The sequence below is a fragment of the Microtus pennsylvanicus genome, chromosome 3, assembly GCF_037038515.1.
Source record: "Microtus pennsylvanicus isolate mMicPen1 chromosome 3, mMicPen1.hap1, whole genome shotgun sequence".
In the NCBI taxonomy this organism is placed as follows: Eukaryota; Metazoa; Chordata; class Mammalia; order Rodentia; family Cricetidae; genus Microtus; species Microtus pennsylvanicus.
In genome coordinates, this window is record NC_134581.1 from 129,013,116 (window position 1) to 129,028,405 (window position 15,290).

General features: G+C 45.1%; 2 protein-coding genes across 2 annotated transcripts in view; one reads left to right on the top strand and one right to left on the bottom strand.

Moving 5' to 3' along the window:
• Nucleotides 1-696, top strand: part of Shoc1 (shortage in chiasmata 1) — a 66,645-nt gene extending 65,949 nt beyond the window's left edge. The window contains exon 27 of the mRNA XM_075967119.1: nucleotides 594-696. Coding sequence (XP_075823234.1) covers nucleotides 594-694 — 101 coding nt within the window. The 3' untranslated portion in view covers nucleotides 695-696. The remainder of the gene's footprint in view (nucleotides 1-593) is intronic.
• Nucleotides 697-2,630: 1,934 nt separating this feature from the next.
• Gng10 (G protein subunit gamma 10) lies at nucleotides 2,631-9,685 on the bottom strand. The gene is made up of 3 exons (XM_075967121.1): nucleotides 9,538-9,685; nucleotides 5,537-5,668; nucleotides 2,631-3,440 (listed from the first exon to the last, which is right to left on the bottom strand). The coding sequence occupies exons 1-2, from the start codon at nucleotides 9,616-9,618 to the stop codon at nucleotides 5,543-5,545; spliced, it is 207 nt and encodes a 68-aa protein (XP_075823236.1). The 5' UTR covers nucleotides 9,619-9,685; the 3' UTR covers nucleotides 2,631-3,440; nucleotides 5,537-5,542.
• Nucleotides 9,686-15,290: the final 5,605 nt, after the last annotated feature.

Genomic DNA, 15,290 nt, shown 5'->3' on the forward strand with positions numbered 1-15,290 from the left:
GTGTTTTAAACATGGCGTGTTAACAATACTGTGGCGCTGGAGAGAAGGCTCAGCAGATGGAAGCACTTGCCACCAAGGCTGCTGGTCTCAGTTCATCCCTGGGACCCAAATAGTGATAGGGTGCTGACGCCAGTAAGTCATCCTCTGACCTCTATGTGCGCGCACACACACACACACACAGAGTTCACATGCAGAAATTAAATTTTTAAATAAAGATGTTGGAATGAAAGCTGAACAGCTAATGTGAGCATATTGATTGTGATATGAATAGTCTCCGTGGTGTACAGAGCCGAATAACAGAGCATTGTGTGAGTTCAAAGTCAGTCCGAGTAAGCCTTGAACTTATTCCTGCTGAGTTGCTTCCTGAGCTATTTCCAATGGTTTTATTTAAAAATATCAGAGCGAGGAAAGACTTTAGAGATTGTACAGCTTCACAGAAGAGGATAATGAATGCCTCGCATGATCTATGTGTGTACTGATTTTAAACAGAGCCATTAGTGACAGGTGCATTCATGGTTTATTATTAAAGGAACAACCATTTTTCATAGTTACTTATCCCAATAAAGTGGTTTTCCTTTTCCTCCTTTTGACAGGCTTAATGTACTCACAAGTACCACAACCCAAAAAACGGCGTCTAATGTATGAAAAAGTCCCTGGAAGAATGGACGGGCAAACTCGGCTGAGGTTTTTATGAAGAACAGAAAGGACAGTGCCGCATACCAGAGTCTACTTTATGATAATCCAGTAACAGAATTATTTAGGTTTGATTATGTATAAAAAACCATCATTTTATATGTCCTCAGTGTTCTATCATATATCAATTTTCATAATATATAATTTGTCCTGTAACTTGCATCTAAATCTGATTATCTGATTTATCAATTAGCTTAATAAACATAAGACCCAAAAACTATTCAGATGTATGTGTACTTCACAAGCATTTTGTCTTTTCAGATTTGGCTTTTCACTTATATGTACATATGTGGAGGCCAGAGCTACCCTAAGTTCCCAACACAGTCATTGTTAAGATTTAATTTTTCTTATTATTAAAATAATATTGGGTGGCCTGCAAGGCCAGAGCAGATGTCAGTCTTTTTCCCAAGATGAAGCCTTATGTAGTACTGTATTCTCCTTACCCAGCGTAGGGATATAAAAACGTGTTTTCACTTTTCTTAGATCTAGATTCCTATATTTTGGCCACTGATTAAATCTTTTAGTGTTAAACTCCTAACCCATTTTTTCTGTAGCTTTTTGTTTGTTTTTCAAGACAGGGTTTCTCTGTGTGGCCCTGGCTGTCCTGGAACTTGCTCTGTAGAGCAGACTGGCCTTAAACTCAAAGATCCGCCTTTAATCCGAGTGCTGGGACTAAAGGCATGCGTGGGCCACCACCGCCCAGCTCTAGAGCTTATTTTTAATGTATAAATAATTTAATGCTACGTAACATTAGAAAAACATTTCCACATTATGTTTTGTAATGAATATAATATAATAAATACCAAAATCTAACACTGCAAAAAAGAAAATTATGGAGCCGTACTTTTATCGGTGCAAAATTCTAATGGAAGATTACCATAGCAACAATGAAATCAAAATCCATCTGAGTTCAGTTCCTAGAGTGCAAAGATAGTTCCACGACAGGGTGTGTATTAATATAATTCCTCATTAATATAACTGATATTTAAAAATTAACATGAATATATCTAATTCCCCCTAAGATATTTAGCAAAGCTCAGCATTTGTTTTTGAGTTTACATACAAATAGGTTTCAGTATGCCATTTTCATATTTCAATTTTTAAAAATCGCATTGTTTAATTCAGCAGCTTCCAAGGCAGTCTCACTAATCCATTAAGACAGTCGTCATTCTCCATGTCTGAGAGAAAGTGAGAACAAGAACTGGATTTCCTCGGGTTAACTCTCTGGCCCAGAGTCCCTTCTCTACACTCTCGTAATGACTTACACACTGCAGATTCCCTTGTGCTGAACCAGCTCCTTCTGCGGGGCATCTTCTCTTAATATACTGCTGGATCTGATCTGCCTACACTCGGGACATTTGTACCTGTACGATGTCTGTAGTTTCACTCAACTATCTCAGGGAGTGCTGCTGAAGGAAAAAGTGGATCCAAAGAGAATTTTGTTTTTAATGGAAATTTGGAGTGCTTATTAAAATTCTTATTAATCGAGATGGAGAGTGGAACATATATAATGCTATTAGGAAAGAAAAGATTGAAGAAATAGATAATATAAAATTTCAGACAAGACTAAACAGATAATAGAAGCATCAAAAGGACACCCAAGTTATGATTAGTACGAATCCAATTCGCTGATATCTGCACGATGCTGAGAATTAAGGGGGGGCTCAGCTAACGGCTTCCATCCTCTCCACTGCAATCCGACCAGTGTTCTTGTTTTTCCACTTACTTATGCATGGGTGAGTGCCAGGCAGAGCTAGTCCAGGGAGCAGCTGTAGCTCGTAATTGAGGCTTGTTTTCCATGTGATGCTAGCATCTACTTCTGGAGACATTCTACAGGATTTCAAAGCCACATTCCACCCTCTGCATGCAGGGCTCCCTCTCAGCAGCAGACAGAAACCCATGGCATCCCAAAAGACAAAAGCAAACACAGAATACCGTTCTCGTGGAAAACGATGAATTAGGCAAAAACTTTATTTCCAAGTTCTTCAAAGATTATTATAAACACAGACTTTCCTTCTACAGTGTCCCCAATTAAACCAAAGGCACATCACCCAAATAAGGTACTTTGACATTAGTTCTCACAGGTTATAATATTTTCATATTTCGTTTTTAACCAGTTGCAGTGTTCTGAATGTAGTAGGCCACATTTAAATGTTTTAATAGGTACAAGCACATTTTTAAGACCTACAAAAACAATTGTAAGTTGTAAACTAAAGGAAGTAAAGAAAGACCTAATCAGCCTCACCCAGGATGGGCAACCTGACGCTATATCAATTCTTTAGTTGGCTAAGAGCATCTCCCAAGTTTATTGTCAAAGTAAGACCATATTTCATTGAGAAATTAAAATGTTTTCCTTTTTTTAAAAAAAAAATCAAGATATCAATTATTCCCCCAATTTTATACTTTGTCTTCATTTAGTAATAGTAAATTCTTATGAACAAATTTTATTAGAGTATAAAAATGTTAGGAAAATTACAAATCTCAGTTTTTGAAAACAAAACGTCTCCCTTCTAAAATGCCAACCCCCAGTAAGTAGAACATCCCCATATCCCCGGCGGAGCAACGCAGGTTCTATGGGGTGAGAGATGCAGCTCAGTAAGTTTGGAGATGAGGTGAGGGTTACAAAAATGGATTTCTGTAGAGTTTGGCTCTAGGACCAGGCAACAGAGAATGGGATTTGGCTGTGGAAACTGTCTTCTTGCGACGTGGGCAGTCATTCTCCCCGTGTGCTTCCCAGAACTCCTTCCCTGTCGGAGAGAGTGTGGTCAGTTTTCACGTTAGTGAGGTCACCCATCATTTCACAGGACACCCAATATTCACAAGGTAGAAAATAATACACAAAACCACACCCTTGGACGAACAGCACGCACAGCGGTGCTTCGTGAAGGGAGACCCACAGTGTGGTGCAAGAGTTAACTCAGCAGTCTGAGGCACTGTTCCCTTTCCTACAGAAATTGTGCCTGACAGCACAGTCAGCTCCTGATTCAATATAAACAATCTCCTTTTACAAGTATGTGAAAAAGATGATCATTTGTTGTGTAAATACAAAATCTGAAATATGTTGGTCTCAAGACTAATAATCTATGTTCTTGTCATCTTAAAAAAGGAAATATAGGGAGACGGCAGACCTGGCGCACGCCAAGCTGCTAAACTGCTCTCCCAACCATTTATTTATTTTGGAACAGTCTTGCTGAGTTAGCCAGGTTGGCCTTAAACTTGCCCGGCTTTCTTTTCTTTTCTTTTCTTTTTCTTTTTTTTTTTTTTTTTGTGGTTTTTCGAGACAGGGTTTCTCTGTGGTTTTGGAGCCTGTCCTGGAACTCGCTCTTGTAGACCAGGCTGGTCTCGAACTCACAGAGATCCGCCTGCCTCTGCCTCCCGAGTGCTGGTTTTAAAGGCGTGCGCCACCACCGCCCGGCTCCGGCTTTCATTTCTTTAGAAAGTTTTTAGGTTGGTAGGCAGGTAAAAGTCAGAGACTGCAAGCCATACCAGGAAATATGGAGGCACGCGCTTTGGCAAGAGCTTCCTCTTGAAAGGAAGCAGCTAAGGTGAAGTGCGGAGGACACTACCTGAGCATGCGCACATTAGCAGTGCCCCGCCTGTCCTGCATGTTCTCATCGAGAACGGACAGGATCTATACTCTAAAACGGTTTTAAATTCAATTCTTATATTGAAGCAGCCCTGCGGTCTGCAGGAGGTGATGAAGGAACCACTGGGCTTGTCAGGAGCCCAACAGGGCACTTGATGACCGTGGGCAGAACTGCCCTTCCTCGGAACACCAGAGGCTGTGAGGTCGGTCATTTCAAGATCCACTCACTGAGAAAACCCGGGATTCTGCAATCATTTGAAAACGGACCTTGCATAATCCCTCTTTTGACATGCCCCCTTTCCATGTCGACAGGATCTAAACAAAGTACTATTTCCCCACCGCTGGCCTCCAGGGCGAGCAGTTCTGAAATTGTTTGACCCACATTCTATTCTGAATCTGCTGGGGGTGCATCAGGGTGCAATATCGGGATTAAAATCTGGAGGTTTTGGTTTTTTATTCCAACTCTGAGTTGTTTCCTGTTGCACCCCGGGTCTCATTCTTGGTCAGGTTTGTGTCTGTTTCTTACTGTGAATTCCTGTTTCTAAAAATGCCTGAGAGCTCCCGTTCCTGTTTCAGTCTCTTGACTCAGCCCCCCTCTCTCACTTTTTTCCTTTTCCCCACTAGTATCACCAGTTCTAGCTCCAAATGCTGATTTCTTATGCAGGTGGTTCTTGGTAAGCTTTTAACGCTTGAGATTGCACTTCCTTCTCTAGAAATGCTTATAATTTTCATTTTCCCTTAATGGATTTAAACTTCGTTCTTATTTACCACAAATCAATAAATTTTTTTAAAAAAATGTGGAAATATAAGACCTCAATGCAAAACATTCAAACTTATAATATACCATTCTAATGAATAAACCTGTAAAAAAAACTCCTTTAGCTCCATACACATACAGACATGCACGCACAGCTACAAAAATCAAGGGAGGAAACCACAGCCCAAGGCAGACAAAGTCAGCTGGAAACACCAGACAGCAAATCACAACTCTGGGATGCTATAAGGGCAGAGAGGGAATGAAAGTCAAGAAATACTGCATTAGCTCAGTTAAAGAGCTCGTGTCTACAAGTGACAGCAAGTCAGAGTAGTGCCAAAGAGAGCAGGGCTTCTCTTAGCTAGACCTCCTCCATGTGCAGGGAAAGTACAGCCCAGAAGCATTTTAACAGGTTGGTTGGTTTAACCTCTGTTGCCCAAATACTTTGGGAAGCTCCCTCACAACGTTATGGCCCCGATTTGGCACTGTGCACTGTAACTCACCAGTCTTCAGAGTAAAGCACAGGACCTGGGCTCCCGGAAGGGATTGCTCCCGGCTGGCACGCCGAGCAGCAGGGCATCCTTGCAGGCATTCTGCATGCAGTACTGCTGGAGCTCCGCGGCTGCCTGCGAGACCTGCAGCAAAGCACAGGGACACCCTGCTCACACCAGGCCCAGCGGTGGGCACCAGGCAGCCCGAGGCGGCGGGACAGCGTCATCATCATCCACGGCTCTGCTGGTTTCAGTCACTCATTCCTAGGAAGACTTCAGTCTACGATCGAGTTCTAGGTACACGTGTTTTGCTTTAACAAAGGAAAAGCTGCAACTCTGATCCAGTTAGAATTCCAGTTTCAAGTTTGAACTGGTAAGGAAATGGCTCATTCCCAAGCTCCCTGTACAGAGGTCTATGACTTAAAACCTGTGCTGACAATCTGAGCTGGCCATGTGAGCAAGGCTGGAGCTCTGTCCAGTCCGTACCAAGCAAGTGAGAGAATTATTCTGCTGTGCTTTTCAGAAAATACAGCCTCCTGGTTAAGAATGAGGTCTCTGGGGCTGAGGGTGGGTCTCAGTGACGGGATGCTCACCTAGCACAAGCGAGGCTCTGGAGTTGGCCCCTAGCACAGTGCACAAGATTAATAATAGTACTACTGATAATTATAATAATCATAATAAATAAATAAATAAATTGTTTTAGCCATGGCTTAAGTATGTCCTCCAAAGGTGTGTATGTTGAAATGTAATTTTCACTATGAATGATAGAGGCTTGTTTATTTATTTTATGTACATGGGTGTTTTGTCCACGGGTACATCTACACACAGGAGAGAACATCAGATCCCAGGAGACTACAGTTACAGATGGTTGTGAGTCACCCTGTGGGTGCTGGGAAATGAACTCAGGACCTCAGGAAGAGCAGCCAGTGTTCTTAACCACTGAGCCATCTCTCCAGCTACAAAAGGATAGAAACTTAAACCATTACGTATTGCGTTCGCCTCAAGGCTCATCTTTGGGAGGAGATTGGGATTAGATAAAGTCATCAGGGCGGAACCCCTGTGACTAATAACTGGAGGTTCTATCTGAAGGAGGCCCAAGGGACAGACATAGGCATCCATGTCCCCTGCCTCCCATCATGAAAAACCCGGTGCGGCCTTGGGAAGTGACCAGCTAAAAGCCGCCAGCCGGAGCAACCCCTGTAGACCTTGGACCCTCTAGAACCGTAAACTGAAATAAAAGCGTTTCGTTATGTTCCTCTGTATGTGGTGCCTGGCATCTGGCCACAGGAAGAGACTAATACAGTTGTTACAGCTGTTTGCCGTGGGCTTACAGTTGCTACCACGCTTCTGACGTGCCTTAGGGATTTGCTTTTCGTGCTAAAAATCTTAATTGTTAGTATATAAAAATACAATATAACCAGACTAGCGTTTAAGCTAATTTTTCATCAACAGAAGCTCCGATATTTTCACATTGGAACTAATAGCTTTATGTAAGTTATTGATTTTCAAAGAAATGCAGAACAAATCATGTCCTGCTTACTGTGTCTCAGGGAAGCAGGCGAACTGCATATGTGGTAGGTAGGAGACTCTCCCAGGACCCCTGGAGGAAGGGGACTAACCCGACCCCCACATAAAAGGGATGCTCAGAGAAAACAAGCTAAGAGAGGGGAGCACCTCTCAGTAGGGTCAAGGGAACCCCCAAGCCCTGCAAGCTGTCCCTGCCATGGAGGTTGGGTTGTCCCGCCTGGGTTATCTGACTCAGCAACTTCTCAGAGGCCGCTCCAGAGGAGGAGCCCTCGAGACAGTGGGCTTTCCAGACCATGGGAAGGGACGCTAGAAGACTGGCGTCTGCCTTACGATGTGTCTAGGTGTGTCTAGGTGTGGGAAGAACACCCAAGGCTGAGCCCTGCAATGGCGCTGTCTAGATTCTGTAATGTGACTCCCTTACAGGGCTGCCCAGGTTCCCCTGAATGCCCGTGTGTGCCATCATCCAGTCCTTTCTCAAGTGTAGATCAGAGTCTCGCAAGCAGAGTGGGCATTTGGTTCAGTTTTCCTTCCAGGTTCAAGGCCCAATGATATTGAACACTCTGAACAACTCTAGTTTTAGCCCCCTATGTTCTCTCTCCAAACAACCTTCTCTGCCAATAGCAGCCCCACCCAACACCAGTAACTGCTCGGCTTTGGGAGGTGAGGGACCACAACTTCAACTATCTAGGGTGCCTTTGCTTCCTCTTGCATTGACTGCACAATGACCACTAGGTGTCGCTGCTCCTTGTGTCGTCACCATCACTAGAAGGCGGACTCAGCTTGCTCTCTCTGCAGTCTGGGTTCAGCCTTTTCCAGCCAGACCCTCAAGTTCCTTGGCTTCTGACCCCACCCCTACTTTCCGGCATACCTCTTACTAAACCCACCTTCTGAATCAACCTCCATTTGCTTTCTGCTCTCAGAATCCTTGGTCGTCAGATGCCAGTGATGGAAACGGAACCACAAGTGACAGGCCTGCTATTCCAGGTTTGCGACTGCTCAGGTCAGTGAGCCACTGTGGCCAGCACTTCCACCACCCTTGGCTAGTTCCCGTCCCACGGGCCGTGAAGTAAGCTCAGCTTCCTGTTTCACAAGACTGCCATCAGTCTTGCATGCAGTAACCCATAATCAGAGCAACTTTACACACAACTTCCCTTCCCTCCTATCCTGGAAGACGCCACCCCAAACCCTCTACAGTCACCTTACCCCCATTGGTTTCTTCCCTTGACAAAACAAAACAGTGACAAAATAAATAAATCTTTCCCATCAACCCCTAAACCCCTTCTATTTTTGAAGTAGTATATATAAGTATATATGTAAATACATAATATATATATATATACATTATATATATATATTTTTAGCCCACTATGTTCTCTCCCCAAACAACCTTCTCTGTCAATATATATATCCTCTTTAAAACTAGATTTTTTTTTAACCTGCTAGGCCTCTTGTAAAGTCCAGAGTTGGCTAAGCCTGTCCCTTAACCTTGTAAACCTGGTTATCTGAAATCATTCTAGTTTGTTTGTTTACTGTATCCACCCGAATCCCCTATTCCCTGGAGTAGCACCAAGTTGAGTTACTACACTACCGCAGAAACTGACTACCAAGACGGTTCATCCGTTCCTATCCACACTACACATCACATCAGCTGCCAATCACACTCCCACCAACTGAGGACACACTGCTGTGTTCAGGAGCCGCCATTCCTATTTTATGGATTTTTAAAATTCCTTTTATTTTTTTAAAGAAATTAAACTATTTTTTTTTCATTTTACATACCAATCCCAGTTCCCATTCCCTCCCCTCCTCCCACCCCCTCCACCTACCCCCAACCCCTAGTCTTACAGATGTTTTGACTGCTTGTCTTATCTATCTGTGCGTCACGCACGTGCCTGGCTTGTTTTTGTTTTGTTTTTTCCTTCCCTCGCCTTTTCTGGACAATCTCTTTTGAATTCTGCTACAAATTCTACTCTTTGTTTCATACTCAAATCTTAATGACTTCTTTGGGCCTTGTGCTGTGGGCTTCTGTCTACGCGGCTAAATCTCTCCTAGATATCTCCATAAAAATCCACAGATCCAAAATGGAACTCATTTCCGCAAACTCTCCCTCCCGATCCCCCCAGTTTGAGCATCTTTCTTCCCTCCCGCTCTCATTCGCCCATTCAGGGACCTCCCTCCCCATCCCTAAACTGCATCCTCCGGCTGCCGCCGATCAGGCAGAGCCCAGGCCGCCAGCGTGTCACCGGCCGGTGTGGACACGCCCACGGGGCCCTCGGACTGGCTGCGTGGCGGGGCGCACCCGTGGGCCTCCGGCGCTACCCCGGGGGTCTCGCCCGGAGCCACCCCGCGTCCACGCGCGGCTCGCGAGCCCTCGAGGCCCCGGCGCGCGCCCGGCCCGGCAGCCGCCACTTGGGCCGGGCCGCGGCGTCCTGCAAGCGGCTCCCCGGGCGGCGGGGCTGGCACCGGGCTCCGGCTGCCACGCTCACCTTGATTCTTTCCACGCCGGCCTCCAGCTTGAGCTGCTCCACCAGGCGCTGCAGGGCGCTCACGCTGGCCCCGGCGGACATGGCGGCGAAGGCTGCGCGCGGCAGGCCGGACTGGGCGGAACCGCGGCCGAGCTGGGTGTCGCCCCGGGGCGGGGAAACCGCCGCGCCCGCCCCGCTGTCCTCGCGCTGGGTTCGCCGCAGCCTCAGAGCAAATCCAAGTGGAGCAGGGACGGGCAAGGTAGGGTTTCCCTGAAAATGCAAGTTCAAGGAAGTCCTGCTAGTTGGGGCAGAAAATCCAGCCTGGCATCTTTGAAACAGACCGAATAAAATTACACCAGCCCTCTCACTCCCAACGGGGACGTTGCTTCCCAGTCTTGTCCTGAGTTTCTTTTTTTAGTGTGCACATTTGTTTTACAAAACTGGGGTTAACCTGAGGTTTTGGTTTCGTTTTGTCTTTTTACACTTACTTTATGTCTATACCGCCATTCTTGTACACCATGGTATTTGTCAGTACACACTAAACTAACGGCGGCGGGGCGGGGGAGGCAATTATCCGTGGTCTTGCTAACCTTAAAAGCCCGGAGACTTAAGCAGTGGGTCTAATTGCCTAAAAATACCTTCAAGGCTCAATTCCTGCGTGTTGGGCTCATGAGCTTCACTGTGACTAGACTCAGCTGTGCAGTGAAGAACATCCATGTTGTCTTTTAACCCTGCCTAGACAACTCAGAACCAAAACCCCTCATTTCTTATGGATAACGAGGGAGGTGGGTAGAATTCCCCAAATGGGTCTTTCTGACTTGTATTGAGTATCAGCCTTCCTTTGAACTGGTAGTTCTCGGCCTTTCTAATGCTGCGACCCTTTCATACAGTTCTTCATATGGTGACTCCACCAATCATGAAATTGTTTTTGTTGCTACTTCATAACTGCCATTTTGCTGCTGTTATGAACGTAATGTAAATATTTTTGGAGATAAATTTTTGCCAAGGGGTCGCGACCCACGGGTTGAGAACCACTTCCTTAAATCATTTGCTATTTAAAAAGGATTTATTGCTGAAGTATCTAATTTTCTGGCTGCTGAGTCCTCCCTCACTGGACCTAAGAGCCATTTAGGAGAAGGTCACACAAAAATCTCACCCAATAGCCAGTCTCCAGTCAGTGAGGAATAATTGGAAGGTCTGGTCCCAGTAAACTCCAGCATGCAAACCGCCATCTCAGGCTCTGTTTTCCAGAAGCATCCGAAACTAAGATATGCAGTCAGATAACACAGAGTGGAAAGTGATTTTACCTAAGAAAAATTGAGATATTGTAAAAAGTGACAAAAGATAGTCTAGACAATTTTTAATTTAAAGTCTTTAAGGCAATTGTTCTTAGCATTGCACAACCGGATCATAATTTACCAAATATCCTATTGAGAGTTGATGTCCCATGCCACACTAAGTATACAGCTCGTGCTTTCTGCCCTACTTCCTGCGCAGCATGCTAAAAGAACTGGTGGGTCAAAGAGTATCAATATTTATGCCGAACCTGGGGGCACGTGCGTGTGATCCCATGACTTCATTGGCTGAGGCAGGAGTAACTGCTTCCTGAGTGACTGAGTGTTAGTTACAAACCTGGGGCAAATGGCTGACCTGTCTGCCAGGTCCTCCCAATATCCCCTCAGTCCCTACCTGTTACTGGATATGACGGGCACACCCTCCCCTGCCCTCTACCCTGACTCTCCAGCAGGGGCTGGGCTGCCCTTCCCTCAGAGGCTCTTCCCTATATAATCCAAACATTTGGTTACCCGCCCCTTTTGTACCTTTGGCCCCCTGGTGCTGGATTGGGTCCCCTCTTTCCTCTTCCCCTCTCCCGCATGGCCCTGCTCAGTCTGGTCTGTCCACTCTGGACTCCCCCGAGATAACCCTGCCTCTGGCTATGCTCTTCCGCATCTGTACGATAAACCATCTCCTCCACCATACCTAGGAGCAGTCAGTCATGGCCTTCCTGGGCTTTTATTTCTTTTTTCATGATGATAAAAACTGAGTTCAAGGGCTGGAGAGATGGCTCAGTGGTTAAGAGCATTGCCTGCTCTTCCAAAGGTCCTGAGTTCAATTCCCGGCAACCACATGGTGGCTCACAACCATCTGTAATGAGGTCTGGTGCCCTCTTCTGGCCTGCAGATATACGTACAGACAGAATATTGTATACATAATGAATGAATGAATAAATAAATTTAAAAAAAAACTGAGTTCAAAAACAATATGTGTTAGAAAACTATCTTTCTTCTTTTTTCCAAGATAGTTTCTCTGTGTAGCCCTGGCTGTCCTGGAACTCGCTCTGTAGACAATGCTGGCCCTTAACTCAGAGATCCACCTGCCTCTGCCTTCAAGTGCTAGGATTAAAAGCATGCACCACAACGCCCAGCAATCATCTTTCATTTTAAAAAAGTGAACATTTAAAACTTTTCTTAGTCTATCTTATGACACGAACTAAGGATTTTCTCAGTGAAAGATGCGTGTCTGTTTTTATGCCACAATTATTATACAAGTTGCATTCTTGTTTATTTAGCTGGGGACTTCACCCCAGCTTCTGGCATAAATTTCATCCCCTGGGAGTTGCGTCAGTCCAAACTCCACTTCCAAGAAAGCCCGCCAAAAAGTGACCTCTTCCCAGGGAGGGTCAAAAAAGCCCGCCAAACGGTAACCCCTCCCCAGGGAAAGTCAAGACCACTCCCACAGACTATTTAAACTGCTCCCCAGAGAATGAACACTTGGTCTCCCCTTTGCCCTCTTCCCCTCTCCATGTTTTCCCGGGGTCACCCAGGAGTATTGCCATTCATTAAGCCTGGGTATCTTTTAATTCAGTCTGATTTGGTCTGATTGGGATTATTTGCGTTTGGTGGAGAGGTTCGTTTAAAAAAATACTTAACAATTTCTCCCCATTTCCCGAGGTCACTCGGGAATGCTTTGCTCATTAACCCTGGACTTTTAACTCAGCCTGATCTGACTTATTTCATTGGCAGAGAAACCCACTACCGGGGACTCAACAATACTTAATCAATACCTACAGTCCTTTGACCGTCCATCTTTGCCGTTCTTTACCGTCTACCAATAAAAAAATAAGTGCCAAATAACGTTTCTCCATTCCCTGACCAAACAAGGAGGAATCTAAAGAAACATCGCATTATACTGAGTGGAGACCACACAACAGGAGAAGATATCCAAAACCTTTGCAAACTCAGACGCTGGTTGAAGTTGATTAACTATGGATGCTTTAAAAATAACCACAGCACGTCTCATGTGCAAGTCCTCTCTCTCTCTGCTTCAGACCCCTTAAATTATGCATGCTCGCCCATCAGGGCTGGACGAGTTCAGCAGACTTATGTCATACAACTTTAAATCCCGTGTATTTAAAAAGGTCCTGTCATCTCCAGGTGAGGAAACCAGGGAAGTTAAACACTTAGGTTACTAACAACTAGGATCTAGGCGGGACTTTGTCCCAGACTTGAAGTCATCACATTTTGCCAATCATTAATTGTAATTCATCCACACAGGGCTTGTCTCAGTGTGTCAGATACAGAGTCGATGTTCCACGTAGCTAGATACGAATGAGTTTCACTTTGAATTTCCACAGAACTTTCAATGTGTCCACTTTGTCCTGTTTCAGCACCCAGCTGTTTGCTTGTTTTTGAGACAGGGTCTATTACGGAGCTCTGGTTGTCTCTGGAACTTGCTCTGTAGCCCAGGCTGACCTCAAACTCCTAAGAGATCTGCCTGCCTCTGCCTCCCGAATGCTGGGATTAATGGCACTTGCGACAGCACCTGGGGCTTCCATTCCATCAGTGTTTCCAAGGTTTAGGTGTTAAATGTGGGTTGTCCTTCTCACCCCTGCCCCAAATAAACCCAAAGGAAACAAACTGATGTTTCTAAACAGTAATGCGATAGAACTAAACTAAACTAGTTCATTCTCTAAGCTTGCTCTTTGTCATGTAATGTTTAAAGTATCCTGTGTGCCAACCTCAGTGTTAGAATCCAGGCAGGAGATCTGACGGGTGTTAAAGGCTGCAATTTATTTACTCTTCTCACAAATTACATCCCAACTGCAGCCCTCCCTCCCCCCACTTCCCCCAGCCCTGCCTGTCCCACACCCCTCCTTTCCCCCAGATCCACTGCTCTTCTGTTTTCCTTTGGAAGAGAGCAGGCCTCCCAGGGATATCAACTGAGCATGGCCTAACAAGATGCAATAAGACTACGCACAAACCCTCACATCAAGACTGGGTGAAGAAACCCACAAGGAGGAAAAGGGACCCAAGAGCAGACAGAAGACTCAGAGACGCCCTAAGCTCCCACTGTTAGGAGTTCTACAAGAATGCCAAGCTAACAACCATAACGCACATGCAGAGGCCCTAGTGCAGACCCATGCAGGCTGTGTTTGTCGCTCAGTTGATTCTATTTACTCCTTTGGCTCCTGCAATCCTTTCTCCTCTTTCATGGGACTTCCATACCCCTACACTAATGTAGCTGTAAGGACCTCTAGTCTTCTCTAGATGTTTCTAAAATGAAGAGATTTGGTTTTGTTGGAAGACCGGCAGAGTACAGTGAAGTATAGTTACTGTAGCAAGCAATGGGCTTTCCTTCATCCTGAGACGTTAAAGCCCAGTAACTGAGGGAAGGGGGAAACCCAACATCTTTCTGAAGAGTCCACCTTGATTCCTGCCCCGACTCCCACATGAGCAGCCTTCAGAGGACAATTCTACAAATACAGAAATAAAGAACAGACGAAAGAACATCCAGGGGTACAGTTTTCATTTGCTGAACATCTTTCTTCCCATTTTCCTTATAAATAGGTGTGCTGGTTAGTTTTTATTATCAACGTGATACAACCTAAAGTTAACTGGAAACAGAGCCACAATGAGGTTGGCCTCCATGTCTGGAGGATTGTCTTGATTGGTTAGTGAGGGAGAAGACTCAGCCAGCTTAGGCAGCACCATTCCCTAGCAAGGAAATGCTGAATAATTTAGAGGCAAAGATATATCCATTGTCTCCTTGCTCTTGACAAGGTGGGTATGAAATAAGTAGCTGTTTGTGTATCAGCCTTTTCCCAAAATGACTGACTGACCTGGAATTGCAAGCCAGATAAACCCTTTCCTCCTTATGTTGCTTTTTGTTAGGGCGCTTGTCACAGTAACAGAAATGAAACTGAAGAAACACAGGCGATCAGAGACCTTGGACAATGCTGAAGTACACTAGTACTACTGGTATGTCTTTCTGGTCCTTATACGACACAAATTTGTCCACAGGTAATAACCAGCAATGTATGCTATTATATGATTCTCCACAGCCCTAATGATGCATAAAACATTTCCAACTAAAGTTCATAGAACTCTAAATAACAGTATCATTTCAGAATTCCAGAGCTGCAAAGACCCCTACTGACAGCCTGACCAAATTCTCTTTTTGTAATTAGCAACTGAAATTGATTCACATTAAGTAACTGGCCTCAAGTCTTTTCCCTGCTGGCAAGGATGGCACTCTGTACTTGTCATTTATTTGGACTGAGCTTGTGTGCCAACGTGCATGTGTATGCAGATTCGCAAGTGTGTGGACGACAAGCTGGACTTTCATTTTCAGGTGCTGTCCACCTTGTCTTTTGAGACAGGTTTTCCTGTTTGAGGATGCCACTGTGCCTGTTTACAAAAGATCGGCAGGTGTTGGGGACACTAACGTCACTCCCCTCTGTCTTACTTTACCAACTGAGCTACCCTGATTTACCT